This window comes from Mustelus asterias, chromosome 19 (assembly GCF_964213995.1).
Source record: "Mustelus asterias chromosome 19, sMusAst1.hap1.1, whole genome shotgun sequence".
In the NCBI taxonomy this organism is placed as follows: domain Eukaryota; kingdom Metazoa; phylum Chordata; class Chondrichthyes; order Carcharhiniformes; family Triakidae; genus Mustelus; species Mustelus asterias.
In genome coordinates, this window is record NC_135819.1 from 42211865 (window position 1) to 42228969 (window position 17105).

At 43.2% G+C, this 17105-nt stretch overlaps 1 protein-coding gene across 2 annotated transcripts in view; it reads right to left on the bottom strand.

Annotated features, from left to right (window-relative positions):
- LOC144507907 (copine-8) overlaps positions 1 to 17105 on the bottom strand; it is a 377739-nt gene that overhangs the window by 246578 nt on the left and 114056 nt on the right. For both annotated transcript variants that reach the window (XM_078235393.1, XM_078235392.1), the window contains exons 5-6: positions 14603 to 14642; positions 5057 to 5133 (exon numbers count right to left, since the gene is read on the bottom strand). In XM_078235393.1, the coding sequence (XP_078091519.1) occupies positions 5057 to 5133; positions 14603 to 14642 (117 nt within the window). The remainder of the gene's footprint in view (positions 1 to 5056; positions 5134 to 14602; positions 14643 to 17105) is intronic.

Genomic DNA, 17105 nt, shown 5'->3' on the forward strand with positions numbered 1-17105 from the left:
CCTGGGAGGTCTGCTCACCAGGTGCTCACCTTCGGAGACCAGTCAGGCTTCATGCCGTTCTGCCATCACGTTGCCATGGATGGTTTATTGTTGGGGGTGAGAGCAATTCCAGTTTATGGGCCTGATAATGACATGGTAATGTATTCAAATGAGGTTCCTGACTTTAAACGTCGGGAATCACATCCTGTCATTGATGGGGGAGGGGACAATCACATCACGCATTCACTTTACGTAATACATGACTTTACACTTCTCGCGATATTTTCTGCTTCCGTTACCGAACCAGCCTGACGGGAGCGGGGAAACCCCGGCCGTAGTTTCTAAGAATTTCTTTTTTGCAAGAACAAAAATCGACCAATCATAAACTTGCTTTAACAGATTAAGGATCATTATTGCAGGTGCAATATGACTTGTTGCTATTTTTCCACCTCCATGGTTCAATGTTTCTCGAGCAGTGCATGATCCATTTAACAATATCGGTATCTAAAAGCCAAGGAAGGGAGTTCCAGGTTCTTGGCCCTAATAGTGATATAGTTACTCACCATCCTGATTTGGAAATACATTGCCCTTCCTTCACTGTCACTGGGGCAAAATCCTGGAACTCCCTCTCTAACAGCATTTGGGGTATACCTACAGCAGATGAACTGCAGCGGTTCAAGAAAGTGGATCACCACCACCTTCTCAAGAGAAGTTAGAGATGATTAACAAATGCTCGCCCTTGCCAGTGGCATTCACATCCAATGAGTTTTAAAAATCCAAGCATTGTTAACAGCTACAAATATTACTTTTCCTCATCTGCATTTAAAATTTCATAAGTGTTTTACAGCATGGAAAGAGGCCCTTCAGCCCATCATGTCCACGCTGGCCATCAAACACCTATCGATTCTAATTCCATTTTCGAGTATTGGCCTGTAGCATTGCAAGTGCTCATCTAAATATTTCTTAAATGTTGTGAGGGTTTCCGTCTCTACTACCTTTTCTGGGTGAAAACCATTTTTCCCCACATAGTCATAGAGATTTACAGCATGGAAACAGGCCCTTCGGCCCAACTTGTCCATGCCGCCCTTTTTTTTTAAAATGACTAAGCTATTCCCAATTGCCCACATTTGGCCCATATCCCTCGATAGCCATCTTACTCATGTAACTGTCTAAATACTTTTTAAAAGACAAAATTGTACCTGCCGATACTACTATCTCTGGCAGCTTGTTCCAGACATTCACCACCCTCTGTGTGAAAAGATTGCCCATCTGAACCTTCTGTATCACTCCCCTCTCACCTTAAACCTATGTTCCCTAACTTTGGAAAAAGATATTGACTATCTAGCTGATCTATGCCCCTCATTATTTTATAGACTTCTATAAGATCACTCCTAAGCCTCCTACGGTTCAGAGAAAAAAGTCCCAGCCTATCCAGTCTCTCCTTATAACTCAAACCATCAAGTCCTGGTAGCATCCTAATAAATCTTTTCTGCACTCTTTCTATAATAGGGTGACCAGAACTGTACACAGCATTCCAAGTATGGCCTTACCAATGTCTTGTACAACTTCAACAAGATGTCCCAACTCCTGTATTCAATGTTCTCACCAATGAAACCAAGCATGCTGAATGCCTTCTTCACCACTCTGTCCACCTGTGACTCCACTTTCAAGGAGCTATGAACCTGTACCCTAGATCTCTTTGTTCTGTAACTCTCCCCAACGCCCTACCATTAACTGAGTAAGTCCTGCCCTAGTTCAATCTCCCAAAGTTCCTCACCTCGCACTTATCTAAATTAAACTCCATCTGCCATTCATCAGCCCTGTGGCCCAATTGTTCAAGATCCCATTGCAATCCGAGATAACCTTCTTCACTGTCCACTATGCCACCAATCTTAGTGTCATCTGCAAACTTATTAACCATGCCTCCTATATTCTCATCCAAATCACTAATATAAATGACAAATAACAGTGGACCCAGCACTGATCCCTGAGGCACACTGCTGGTCACAGGCCTCCAGTTTGAAAAAGAGCTCTCTACAATCACCCTCTGTCTTCTGTCATCAAGCCAATTTTGTATCCATTTGGTTCCCTCACCCTGGAGGTATGGTACCTTGTCAAAGGCCTTGCTAAAGTCCATGTAGACAACATCAACTGTACTGCCCTCATTTGCCTTCTTGGTTGCCCCTTCAAAAAACTCAATCAAATTTGTGAGACATGATTTTCCACTCAGAAAGCCATGCTGTCTCTCAGAATACCTTCTAACAACTCCAGTTAGAGCATCTCCTATAAACATCCTGCCCCTTAACTTAAATCTATGCCCCCTGGTTATTGACCCCACTACGAAGGGGAAAAGTTCCTATCCACCTTATCTCTGCCCCTCATAATTTTATTCACCTCAATCAAGTCCCTCCTCAGCATTCTCTGCTCCAAGGAAAACAACCCCAGCCTATCCAGTCTCTCTTGATAGCTGAAATGCTCCTGCCCAGGCAACATTCTGGCAACATCTCCAGTGTAATCACTTCCTTCCTATAGTGTGGCGACTAGAACTGCTCACAGTACTCCAGCTGTGGCCTAACCAGCATTTTAATTTAGTTAAGAAAGGCAAATATCTCATATGCCTTCTTAAGCACCTTATCTAACTGTCCTACTGTCTTCAGAGATCTATGGACATGCACACTTAGGTCACTCTAATCCTCTGTCGTTCCTAGGGTTCGGCCATTCATTTTATATTCCCTTGCTTTGTTAGTCCTCCCAAAACGCAGTACCTCACACTTTTCAGGGTTAAATTCCTTCCTGAAGATTCTATACCCTGGAATATTGAACTGCCAATCCTGCCCCTCCCTCATCCATGTCTCTGCGATAGCAATAATATCCTTTTCCCAGGTGTTAATCAACACCCTCAACTCATCTGCCCGACTCGCAAGACTCCTTACATTAAAATAAATGCTATCCAGCCTTGCCATACTGCTCCCTTGTGTCTCACCTTTGTGCAGTTATTTTATGGCATAATCCTGCCTTACCATCCATTTTCTTTTGAAACTATGCAGCATCCTCTGAATCTCTATCCTGAAGATAATACTATGTATTGCCACATTTCCCACACATTTTGCATTCCCCTCAAAATTGTACTTACATTGATCCATTATTACTGAGATTGGAGAGCCACATCAGCATTTACCTCTGCTTGAGTTCAGAGTCTGCACACTTCATAAATGGATTAACAAGATTCGATGCACGTAAAGTGGCCAGTTAACTGCTTAACAAATATTAAAGGATCATCATTGCAGGTGCATCACGACTAGCTGTTTAACTTTTCCACCTTTGCTAATAAAATCACATTACAATCAATTGTATGCTTGAAAGCAGGGCGGCATGGTAGCACAGTGGTTAGCACTGCTGCTTCACAGCTCCAGGGACCTGGGTTCGATTCCCGGCTTGGGTCACTGTCTGTGTGGAGTTTGCACATTCTCCTCGTGTCTACGTGGGTTTCCTCCGGGTGCTCCTGTTTCCTCCCACAGTCCAAAGATGTGCGGGCTAGGTTGATTGGCCAGGCTAAAAAAAAAATTGCCCTTAGTGTCCTGAGATGTGTAGGTTAGAGGGATTAGTGGGTGGATATGGGGGGAGGTCCTGGGTGGGATTGTGGTCGGTGCAGACTCGATGGGCCGAATGGCCTCTTTCTGTACTGTAGGGTTTCTATGATTCTTGTGATTTGGGAGAACAGGCTTTTCCCTGTAATTTAATCAGATTGGGAACATTCATTTTTGTAATTTGCTTATTCTTACTTGTATTTGAGGATCTTTAAAAAAGTTAGGGTAGATTTGAACTCCAAATATGAAACCAGCTTCAGCTGGATTGTGGCCTGCCCTTTGGCAACACGGTGGCACAGTGGTTAGCACTGCTGCCTTACAGTGCCGGAGACCCGGGTTTGATTCCAGCCTTGGGTGACTGTCTGCGGAGTCTGCACGTTCTCCCTGTGTCGTCGTGGGTTTCCTCCAGGTGCTCCGGTTTCCTCCCACAGTCCAAAAGATGTGCTAGTTAGGGTGCATTGGCCATGTTAAATTCTCCCTCAGTGTACCCGAAACAGGTGCCGGAGTGTGGGGACTAGGGGATTTTCACAGTAACCTCATTGCAGTGTTAATGTAAGTCTATTTGTGACACTAATAAATAAACTTTAAACTTAAAGGGTGTCAACGCGGGCAGCAATCCATCCATTGACAGATTTATTAGTATTGTGTGGCTGGGGAAGGTGACAGATTTCAAGGAGGATGTCTTGACTGGATTGCAGACTTCTCGCACACTGTTCCTTGCTGAAGTTCAGGTAAGACAATTGCGCCCTGGCAGATGTAGCCTCCTACTGAGGACACTTCTCTGCCTCCTTCACATCCATCTGCATGCAACGTGCCTGGCTCTGCTTATTCTCCAAGTTATACTGCATTCCAAGATGGTCACCTATAATGCATGCATGCCTGGAAGCAATTAGTTTGTGCAGAATCCTAGAATTCAGGACAGGATCGTTCAGTACAAGTCGCACTACTCCTGGTAAACTACACTCAGTAGACCACTCCCAGCAGGCCTCTCCCAGCAGGCCAAGCACCAAACACTTTCACAATGGTAGCAATGACCAAAAGAAATCAATCAGCAACTAACCTTGGAGCAGTTGATGATCCTTCAAGTAGGACTCCTTCTTGCTGCTGTACGCGTTCAACCTTGTGCGATTTACTTTGAGGAGCATAAGCTCCAAAATATCAGCACTGACACTAAATCAGCATTACATGCTGATTGAGATCTTAACCCACATCACCGCACATGCAATGATGCATTCATCAATACACCGTTTGCCATAACTTGCATCTGAATTATATGTGCATACTACAAATGTCATTTTAAACCGAGGAGGGAACTTAGAGCTCGGAAAGCAAGCGCTGCAAATCCTAATGTTAGAGCAAGTATATTACAACATCCTGCAGAAAACCAAAGTCAACAATCTACAGATAAACATTGTAAAAGGCTCAAATGAAGGATTTCCCATTTCTATCGCCACCGATATAGGCAATGTTATAGACTATTTTTTACTCACACAAGAGGTTTTTCCAGTCTGCTCCCCTGTGAACCGACTATCTCTCCCAATGTGCAGAACGCTTGACCCAGGAAGTCCTGAAATTCAGAAAAAATACAAAATACATTTGAAAATAGGTGACAATTATTACCTACAACCATGGAATGAGAACCGATTAGATTAATATTTTTCAAAGATGTCCTATTATTTAGTACTACAAACAGGAGCCTGCAGTTCTTACTGATCTACCTCAGCAGGTCGCCTGGAGGAACAGTACAAATGGCCATTTTTAATTATTACGCTGGACACTTTGACCCTAAGTCGCTCTCAAGATGTGAGAAATGGCACCAGAGCGTGGCAACTTCTTGCAAGCTGTCCCCAGCATATCCTTGAATTCTATCTTTTACTCTCATTCTATGCTTTTCAAACTCTACTCTACCTCCTATAAACTCTCTCACAATGCTCAATTCCAATCTCTTACAGATTTGGCGATCCTTAGGACCCTGAAGAAGTTGATCTTCCTCTCCACCCTAGCTATGATTCTAACATTATATTCTGCACCCTCTGCTTTCCTTCTCCCCTTTGTACTCGATGAATGGTATGCTTTGTCTGTATAGTGTGCAAGAAACAATACTCTCAACTGTATAACAATACACGTGGCAATAATAAATCAAAGCAGGTTCTTATCATAGAATCCAACTGTGCAGAAGGAGGCCATTCAGCCCATCAAGTCTGCACCGACCACAATCCCACCCAGGCCCTATTCCCATAACCCCATGCATTTACCCTAGCTAGTCCCGCTGACACTAGGGGAAATTTACCATGGCCAATCCACCTAACCCGCACATCTCTGGACTGTGGGAGGAAACCGGAGCACCCGGAAGAAACCCACGCAGGCACGGGGAGAACATGCAAACTCCACACTGACAGTGACCCAAGCCAGCAATCGAACCCGAGACCCTGGCGCTGTGAGGCAGCCGTGCTAACCATTGTGCCACCCCGGGTTCTGCAGATCTTTCTCAGAATTAATGGTGCGTGGTTAAAATAACAAATTCAGCAAATGTTTCCGACATAAACAATATGACATCAATTCTTAAAATTATTTCAACTTATTCATTAAATTTAATCAAATTGAATCTTGTGGGAATGATGAGAATGGGAGTGAGTATCTGGAGAACTGAAGCAAAGCACTGGAAAATGGTGAAGATCAATAGACCAAAGATCCAATATATGGGCTGTCAGTTTGAGCCGAGGGAAGAGGATCAGAGTGAAGGTGCAGCCTCCTTCAAACACATCCAATTTTGTTGTCAGAATTTCCAAAACATGACATTTGAGGAAAAAAATCTGAAACTGCTAAAGTTATTTGGAGAGGTAAGGGATTACATACTTAAAGGGATTTAAATGTTATCAGTGAGAGTGCTTTGTTAAAAATAGTGAAATCTGCAAGAGACACTTAGAACTTTATTTTATTTCATCTTACCCTGGCTCCTGAATTCTGCTCATGGTGGATACTGGATCAGTTGGAATGGAGAGTGTAAAGGCAAAAAATGCTTGTGGACACATGGGTTAGCATGACATCTCACTAAGTTGACAATGGGGCTACGTAGGGATGAATGTTTGGCATGGTGGGTGCCATGGGCATTGGGTGGGAGGTTTAAGTGGTATGAGTTGGCACAGATGGGGAATGTGAGACTTTAGGGATAGTGGGCTGGGTTTTGTTGTGTTGCTTTTAATGTAACTGGGACAAAGTCCCACAGCACCGGGGTGGGACTTTTATACAGCCTGCTTTGACACCTGGCAGTCCAGGAGGAGCCTTACTCCAATTTAGCATCTCCCTTCTCCCCACATCCTGTCCCAGAACAAAAATCTGAAGATTCAGGGCAGTTTCTCCCAAGTCAGATCTGCGGAGTCCTGACTCAGGATTGAAAATGTGACGCCAAGCAAATTTCTTCTAGTGGAATAATTTGTCAAAGTGCAACGGATAGGAAAGTATTACTGTGACTGAAAGGAAGAATATACAAGACAGTTGCGAGACTGGACTTGTGAGATACTAATGAGATGTAGATGCTGAAATGGATATGTGGAGTAATGAGATCAGGAACCAGCACGTCGGCGGGTGGGGGGAGGGGGTTAGTGAAGATACAAGAGCACCAAAGAAAGTAGATTGAAATGATAGAGTCACCTGTTATGGAGAGTGAAGTGGGAATGTGGTGAGCCAAATGATGAAGATGGCATTGTCAGGGAGAAGGAGAAAAAGGAAGGCCCACAACCAGATGGAAAGATGCAGCGGCGAGAGGTTTCAACACAGCAGGATTGGAAGAGGAATGAGTGCTTGACAGGAGGAGATGGAGAAGGGTGATGAACCAGCATTGTTACCAAGTAAAATGGGAGACGCCAAAAGATAAAGTTATTAAATGAATATCAATGTTAGAAATGCCTGCAAGAAATGGTGCCCGTCAGATCAGACCATCTGCTGTTGCCCCAGAATCAGAGATTTCATCTGGGCTTTAGCTGCTGAGAATGCTCAGCTCCTGTGGAGTTGCTGTGCTTTTCAAATGCAGATACAAAATCAACTTATAAAAATAAAGGTGGGATTTTCCGGCCCCGCCCACCCCAAGACTAGAAAATCCCGTTCGAGGTCAACGGACCTTTGCATGGTCCTGTTCCGCCCACTATGATTCCCGTGGCGGTCAGGACTGGAAAATTCCGCCCAGAGTATCTAACTATCTCATTGCTGTCTCTTGTTTCACGCAAATTAGCTTCCACGTTTCCTGCAATACAACACTGTCTACACTTCAAAAAGTACTTGCTGGCTGTACTGAATCAGCAGTGAGTATCCTAACCAGCAATCCTGAAAGGGACCGGTGTATTTTCTCACAAGAAAAGAGCAAACACCTTTCTGGCATTGCCCCCTGTGATCTACCTCCTCTAGAATTTGAAAAGGAAGGAGGAATGAGAGGAACGAGCAAAGCACTACCTGCTGGCATAATGGGATATAATAATAAGGTTTTTATTGTAAGGAATATGCACTCAATATTATAGGTCCTGAAATTTGCATTTCAGCTCCAAAGACTCAAAGATATAGGGCCAGATTTTCACTCAAGTCAGAAAATGTCCTAACTCAAGGGAGGAGGGGTGGGATAGAGTCAGGCCCAATGCTCCTGGAAGCAGATTGAGGGCAACTAAATGTCAAGGTGGGCTGGTTAAAAGGCCCACCTCATTTCTCTTGGACTTCATCCTAGTTCTCTGGTTACATTTTAGACAACCTTCCCTCATCACCCCTTTTAGCCACCTCCGTGCACCCATACCAACTCATGCCCCCATCACCCCCAATTACCCCTTATACCCTTAGTGTCAACTTCTGGCCTTTCTGTACCCACATTTGAGCAATATCAAATGTTTTGAATTGATATCTAGCTGCATAAGGTTTGTTTTACGGTTTTGCACTTTCAGCATTGAGCTCCATCCACCAGGGGAACAAAACAAGATTTTTCTTTTCTATCCATTTGGTTTAATGGCAGGGGAATCTGGTGAGGCCTCCTGGCCTTCTTGCCCAAAGTCCCAAAGCTTAGCCATGAGGGAAAACATGGACAAGTTTTGGTCTCTGTTCCCACAGGATATGTGCTGCTTACTCTGGGAAACAATGCTATTTCAAGGTACTAATATATGAAAATTTTTAAAAATGCAGATTTCTTCTTTTTACTTTCGAAACTTCTGACCAATATATTGAAATTGGAACATTTTTAGCAAGTTCACAAAAATCATGAATGATTTAATAACGGGGAAAGAAATGCCACTTAAAGCCTGCGTAAGCCATGTTCAGTCATTTCCCCTTTGTGCACGCAGCTACTCCTCAGGTCCTTATGTTCCTGAGTACCCATAGTTCCAACCTCCCCACAAACAAATTCACAATGCCCCAGGTCTTCACTGGTGCAGTCTATCACCTAGCTCAGATAACTTCCCAAATGCTCACAAGTCAGAGACACCACCCCCGGTGCTGTGACATCAGCACTTTTCCAGCATGATCCTGCAAGAGCCTCCTGAATTTTCCAGGACATTCCTCCCAACACTGATCAGTGGGAGGAGCGATTGGTTGGGGGGGCAATTGGTCTGGGGGGTGGGGGGGGCAGAGGGGGTGGAATTTCCAGGCAGTTTAGGGCTCGTGATTGGCCGCGGGCCATCGCGTTAGTTGGAGGATGGGGGTTGAGGGCGGGGGGGTTTGGGTCGAAGCCACCTGCAACAGCAGAGGCCAGATAGGTTTTTCTCTCAGACCTGTCAGGCCTCTGCTGTTGCAATTGGGCATATGCAGCCACAGAGGTCTGCATATGCGCGATAGCTCCCTCTGCTGCTACGGCAGGCTGACTGACGATTTAAGCCCCCCCCACCCACCACTTCCCCTAAAGGCGAGGAAGGGTTCATTTTTTAAGTGCATAAAATTCAAGGTTTGAACTCGCCCAAAAAACGGGTGAGAAAATCTCCCATTTTCCCACCTGTCCTGGACTTGCAATGTTTTTGGTAATATCACCACAATTGACTTTTTCCGCACATTCCATCCCAAGGGCTCTCAGGCCCCAAGCCACTCACATCAAGTATCTCTATCTCACATCCTCCCACATATTTCCAAATTCACCCTTCCTCCAATTTCTATCATCCCAATGTACAACTCCAAGTTGGAGGAAAATGGCAGCACCACAAGAGCACTAATTAAAATAAATGGTCTCTTTCAACATTGTGCTCAGCTTACCCTCATCACTGTTATTTCTTTCTTTCATTCAGAAGTAAAGGTTTTGTTCAATTTTACTTTAAAGAAATAAAATCAGAAAATGCAGGAAATACTCAGCAGCTTATGGGGAAAGAAAAAGAGTTGAAGGAAGCATTATTTCTTTCCCTCTACCCATATTGCCTGTGCTACTGAGTACCAGAGAATCATAGAAACCTTACAGAGCAGAAGGAGACCATTCAGTCCATTGGGTCTACACCAACAACAATCCCATCCAGGCCCTATCCCCATCACCCCATATATTTACCCTACTAATCCCCCTGACACTAAGGGTCAATTTATCTTGGCCAATCCACCTAACCTGCACATCTTTGGCGTGTGGGAGTTAACCGGAGCACTCCGAGGAAACCCATGCAGGCACAAGGAGAACGTACAAACTCCACACAGTCACCCCGAGGCCAGAATCGAACCCAGGTCCCTGGGGTTGTAAGGCAGCAGTGCTAACCATTGTGCCACTTCCAAATAGGGACATCTTTATCCTGAGAAGTTAGCTGATGAAATTACATCCTCAATTAGCCTTGTAGATTTTTTAAAACACATGTTAAAAAGCTCTGTGCAAAAGAAAATGAGTGAAACCAATCCTATTTTGGCCTTGGTTATCTTGTATTCCAAGAACCCAGCAACTAACTCAGCAAAATTCATTCAATGCATGTTTTAACGGCACTTATGCAGACCAAATTCAAGAGGCAATATCAATACTACAAGCACATTAATGACATGGCCTATCATTGGGTGGAAGCACCACTTAATACTTCTTACCATTAGCAAATAAAATTAAAATATATTGCAATTCAAGTCTAATCTTTCCACATTATGCCTTAAGGTTTGTGGCGACAAAGCATGAAAGGCTAAAAACAAAAGAAAACTTACATGTTCAGATCAATTTGAACTCTTTGATTCAATGTCATACCTGAAATTTCCAGCATTTTCTATTATTTCAAAATTCCAGCATCTGCATAATTTTGCATTTTTGAGCACACAGGAAGGTACACTGGGCAAGATTCTCTGAACTCGCCTCAGCGTTCTTCTCAGTAGCTGGAGGTGATGCACCATTTGCTGGTGGCAGGATCCTCTGGTCCTGCCGCTGTCAATGGGAATTCCCATTGAAGCCACCCCACACCACCTGGAAACCTACGGCAGGGGGTGCACCCCCCACATGACCAGATAATCCTGCCGGCGTGAATGGCCGGAGAAATCATGAATAAGAAAATACCATTTAGCCCATCCAAATTGAGCTGATTTTTATGTCTTAGAAGTGAAAATTAAACAACGCTTTCTTTCAGAAAAAATAGAATAACAATGGGGAAGATAAGTTGATCACAAGCACAATGTTTAAAATGTCCATTGATTAAAATTAGATCTCTCATGGTGTTGCTCACTCTTCTTGGAGTTAGTTGTCCTAATTCTTCCATTACGTCATTCATTTATAATGATTTAAATGTTTATGTCTCCACTCTAATGCCCGGCGAGTTATCTTAAACGTTCATTGCCCTTTGGGTAAAGCAATTACAGCAAACAGCAGTTTTAAATACACATTTAACAAAATAAGTTGTTGCCTGCTGCTATTTTCCTTGTTTAATTTGAAGTAAGGTGCTGGGTTTTACCTTACCTGTGCAATGAATTATTTTATATCACTCCACGAGATTCCTCCTTGATCATGTTTCTATCAGGCAGTCAAACTACAGTGTTTCCAACATTTCTTCATGATTAAATCCCTGTATATTTTGAATAGCGTCACTCTGCTTTTCATCCAATCCAATTCATGGATATGTCTGTTTTCTGTGGTGTGATATTTCTTATTCTTTCAGCAGCAAGGCTAGCATTTATTGTCCATTCCTAATTGCCCTTGAGAAGGTGGTAGTGAGCCAGCTACTTCAACCACTGCAGTGCCTGTGGTGTGGGCATGTACACAGTGTTGTTAGGGAGAGAGTTGAAGGAACGGAGGTGGATTTCCAAGTCAAGATGGCAATTGACTTGGAGGGGAACGTGCAGATGGTGGTGTTACCATGTGTTTGCTGCCGTTATTCTTCTAGGATGGAGGGGGAGATGCAGTGATTACGGGTTTGGAAGCTGCTGTTGAAGAATCCTTGGCAAATTGCTGCAGTGTATCTTGTAAATGGCTCAAATTGCTGCTACTGTACGTTGGAGGTGGAGTAAGTGAATATTCAAGGTGATGGATGGAGTGCCAATCAAAAGTGCCAATGTTTCTTCACCACTTGAGTTCAGCTCTTTATTTCATGCTTAGGCCAAGGCTATAATGAGGTCAGGAGCTGAGTGGCCCTGGCAGAAGCCAAATTGAGTTCCAGTGAGCAGGTTATTGCTACGCAAGTGCCGCTTGACAGCACCGTTGACCACATATTCCATTACTCTACTGATGATTGAGAGTAGACTGATGGGGCATCAGTTGGCCAGATTGGATTTGTCCTGGTTTGTGGACAGGACATACCCGAGGGATTTTCCAGTTTTTCAGGTGGATGCCAATGTTGTAGCTGTACTTGAACAGCTTGGCATGATTTGGAGTGGATGCGGCATCCACAGTAGATGGACAAGCCAAAGAGTGTGAGGAGTAAGGGATAGAGCCCCTAATAGCTAACAAAACAACTGGGACAAATTCCCAGAGAATTGATGCGGGACCATTAAACAGCCCGTCTTGACACTTGTCAGCTTCTGCGACCCCCTCTGATCTGCAACCAGGGATGTTTAGTCAGGACTCATCCTCCAACCAGGGTAGGCCACTTCTCCAGAGTGAATTTTCCCCGAGGCAGTGACCTCCCAGCTCTTGTATTTTATGCCTCAGCTAATAAAGGCAAGTATCCCAAATGCTGGCTTAGCCACCTGACCTACCTGCCCTGTCGCCTTGAGAATCTGTGGATATGCACTCCAAAGTGCCTCTGAGCTTCAGTATGTTCCATGGTGCTACCATTTGTAATGTAATCCCTTGCCTTGTTAGCCCTCCCCATGTGCATTACCTCGCGCTTTTGCAGACTGAATTCCATTTGTCACTGCCATGCCCACTTGACCAGTCCATTGGTATCTTCCTGCAGTCTACAGCTACTGAGTCGGGAGATTTCCCAACTTCTCACTTCGGGAGTGAAAATCTGACCCATAGTATCAGATGTTTTGCTCAGAATTAAATAGAACACCAAGGTTCAATCGCAGTTTAACCTAAGACAATGGCTGAGTAAGGAGATAACATTTGTTGCAATGATACAGGAGGTCTGTGACAATAGTCAAATACACATGACTCTGGTCTTCCTAACTCATCAACTGGAAGAATTTGCAATTCATTCAAGATTGAATGTTGGACAATTAGTCTAGAGGTGACTGGGAAGTGGGTTTTACTGAATTTATTTGAAAATCAGCAGATAATGTCACAAGTAGACTTACATTCACACTGTGAAAATCCCCTAGTCACCACACTCCGGCACCTGTTCAGGTACACCGAGGGAGAATTTAGCATGGCCAATGCACCTAAGCAGCACGTCTTTCAGGCTGTGAGAGGAAAACGGGGCACCCGGAGGAAACCCACAAAGACACAGGGAAAATGTGCAAACTCTGCACAGACAGTGATCCAAGGTGGGAATCGGACCCATGTCCCTGGCATGTGAGGCAGCAGTGCTAACCACTGTGCCACCCAGGTATTAGCCATGCTGGCACCTCAAGCCTGCTCCATTATTCAGTAAGATCATGGCTGATCTGATTGTGGTCTCAACTCCATATTTCACCGACCTCTGATAACCTTTGATCCCCTTGTTAGTCAAAAATCTATCCACCTCAGCCTTAAAAATCTTCTTTAACCCTGTCTCCACTGCTCTTGCGGAAAGAGAGTTCCAACGACTCACAACCCTCTGGGCAAAAAAAATCTTTTAATTTCCATCTTAAATGGGAGACTCTTTATTTTTAAACTATATTCCCTAGTTCTAGTCTCTCCTACAAGGGACGACATTTTTATATTACCTGCTTTATACAATATTTTGATGCGATGCCGCAATGGGGACGAATCAATGATAGTCACATCAAATTTGAGTAAACGCTATTCAACAGCTTTAAGAGCTATAAAAACCTATTGAAAATAGAATCATAGAAACCCTACAGTGTAGGAGGCGACCATTCAGCCCATCGGGTCTACAACGACAACAGTCCCACCCATGCCCTATCCCCGTAACCCCATGTATTTACCCTACTTATCTCCCTGGCACTAGGGGTCAATTTAGCTTCGCCAATCCACCTAACCTGCATGTCTTTGGAGTGCGGGAGGAAACCGCAGGGACCCGGAAGAAACCCATGCAGACACGGGGAGAATGTGCAAACTCCACATAGTCACCCGAGGCCAGAATTGAACCCAGGTCCCTGGGGCTGTGAGGCAGCAGTGCTAACCACTGTGCCACCTCCAGATAGGGACATCTTTATACTGAGAAGTTGACTGATGAAAGTAGCCTTGTAGATTTTTTAAAACCCATGTTAAAAAGCTCTGCGCAAAAGAAAAGAGTGAAACCAATCCCATTTTGGCCTTGTTCATCTTGTATTCCAAGGACCCAGCAACTAACTCAGCAAAATTCATTCAATGCATGTTTTAACTGCAATTATACAGGCCAAATTCAAAAGGCAATATCAATACTACAAGCACATTAATGACATGGCCTATTATTGGGTAGAAGCAACACTTAATACTTCTTGCTGTTAGGAAATAAAATTAAAATTTTGCAATTCAAGTCTGATCTTTCAACAATATATCTTAAGGCTTGTGGTCACAAAACATGAAAGGCTAAAAACAAAAGAAAACTTACATGTTCGGATAAATTCGAACTCTTTGAATCAACGTCATACCTGAAAATAATAATAACAATGAGTATTTACTATCCCACACCACAAGTCTACAATGCATGACATAATAGGGGGTAAGTTTCAATGATGGAAAGAACAGTTGAAACCTGCTTCAGATTTTCTCATATTCCAAATAGTCCTTGAAACTGAATATTATGGTATTATAATCATAGCAATGTAATGTCACAGTATTAACTATGATCATTTTAACATAAAATTCAGAACTGTGTTTCACAATTCACGTTCTCATTCTGAAATCAAGTTGTGGCCTGTTAAAAGCAAAATACTGCGGATGCTGGTATCAGAAACAAAAACAGAAAATGCTAGAAAATCACAGTGACCCTTCGTCAGAGCCCTATTCTCTGACAGCATCTGTGGCGAGAGAATAGAGTTAACATTTTGAGTCTGGATGACCCTTCGTCAAAACCCTCTCTCCACAGATGCTGTAGCTCTGACGAAGGGTCATCCAGACTCAAAACGTTATCTCTATTCTCTCTCCACAGATGCTGTCAAACCTGCTGAAGTTTTTCCAACATTTTCTGTTTTTGGGGCTGTTTTGTCATTTTTTTGTTTCCTTTTCTCACCAATTGCTTGATATGCCATTAATCGTTAATTCCCCATTGAGCTAAAGTACCGTGGTCTGATTACCCTCCTAACTTTAGCCAAGAGGTCACGATTGACATCTGAATCTTAACAGAGAGTGCGAACAGGCCTTCTTCTTCTGCATTTGACGGCTCTCAACCAGGAATCCCACCCCTGCCTGAGTTATTTTTCCAAGCACCAATTCCTCCAGCCGCTAGTTGTGTTTGGTTCTCTCTCCAACAACCCCCCCCCCCCAACCCCAGTTCCTGCTGCTGCCTCTCAATTATGACATAATTCAAGCTAATTTTCAGTGGGAGACTGAGCAGAAAATTAAATGAAACACAGGAACATCGAGGGTTACCTTCCTGTGTCGCTCTGAACTCCCCTGTCTGCTCTGAACTTGCCCGAGTTATAATTGGGGCTTCAGTTACATATTCCCATGCAAAGTTTAGTAATCTAATGATGTTGACAAGTCAGCTCAGGTCAATATTATTTGGTGCCGCCTGGAAATTACATTATTGTAGTCCATTAGAGTACACCTAAAGGGTGCTTTAATTATTTTAAGAAAACACTGAATTTTAGGTCAAGCCATTGTTTATCCAAATAAATAGACTGTATGTAAAATATAGACAAATATTAATCATAGACCCAAGTTATCTTAACATTCATAATGATAGAGCTAATTAATGCAACAGCTATAAGCCTTAATTAAAATCAGTGGGATATAAATTTGTCTGGAGCAGAAGTGTAATATGCACAATCATGAATTGTCACCCATTTACACTCCACCAGAAGCCGGTGTCCTTACAAAGAAAAGCAATTTCATTTTAAATTCTGTAAGAGGGAACAGTCAAGATGTTTTATATTCAGAGGTTTTCTGTTATGTTAGGAAAGGTCAGCGTTGATAACCATATTTTTAGCTACTTGTACTGGTTTTTAAAAGCCCTGGGCCAAGGCAGCACATTAGCTAAATTAAGAAATGTTTCTAAACTTAGGTTTCACCTGCTTTGTTGATTCATGAACTATGCTATTCTTTTACATACGGGTATACAGATCTAATCTGAACAGCAAATGTGCTCATTCTTTATTGATTTTTCATTACTTACACTGCACCATATTTTTCCATGCTGCACAAAAAAGGCACACCAACTTCTTGAAGAGGGTAAGTATAATATCCATCTAATGAAGCTCTCGTATAATTTGTTCACAGAACTCAATTATTCAAAGTAAGAATAAATATGAGCTGAAATCCATACAATGAACATTAGGCTTGGCAAAATTGACATCCAAGGCTTGATTTTCATGTCTCCTTCCGTATCAGAATGGAGGCAGAAGGACCCAATTCTGGAGTTTCCACCTCATTCCCATCTCCAATGTTTGCTGGCAAGGGATTAGTGAGCCCATGCACAGCACTCCCATCTATCCAGCTCCATTGCAGGGGTGGGCATTCTAGGCCCTATGCAATTTTGATAGTATCAGGCTGGCTTTTGCAGGAAACCTGGTTCACGCTTCTTCAGAGGATTAGTGAACCCTGGAGGAACCCTTTCTGGAGTTGAGAATCTTTTGACAGGTAATTTTAAATGGTGTTTAGATGGTGTATGATAATATGTTTTTTTTTGTGTAGTTAATTAAGTGTTCAAGACTTTTTTATGACTTGAGGTGTGTTTTCAATGCAGTGATTGATTATAGGGCTCTGATCTTAAAAGATAAGAGAGCATTAAATTGACCAACACTGTGTAAGGATTCAGGTGCATTAGAGTGCTTTCTTCAGTGGATAAAGTGCTCTTCTGAATTCAACATTATTGAGAACCAGATATTAATGCACGAAGGGGCCCTGTGGTTTGAGTTTCACATTGATGTAATGTCCTGACATCTGTTGAACTT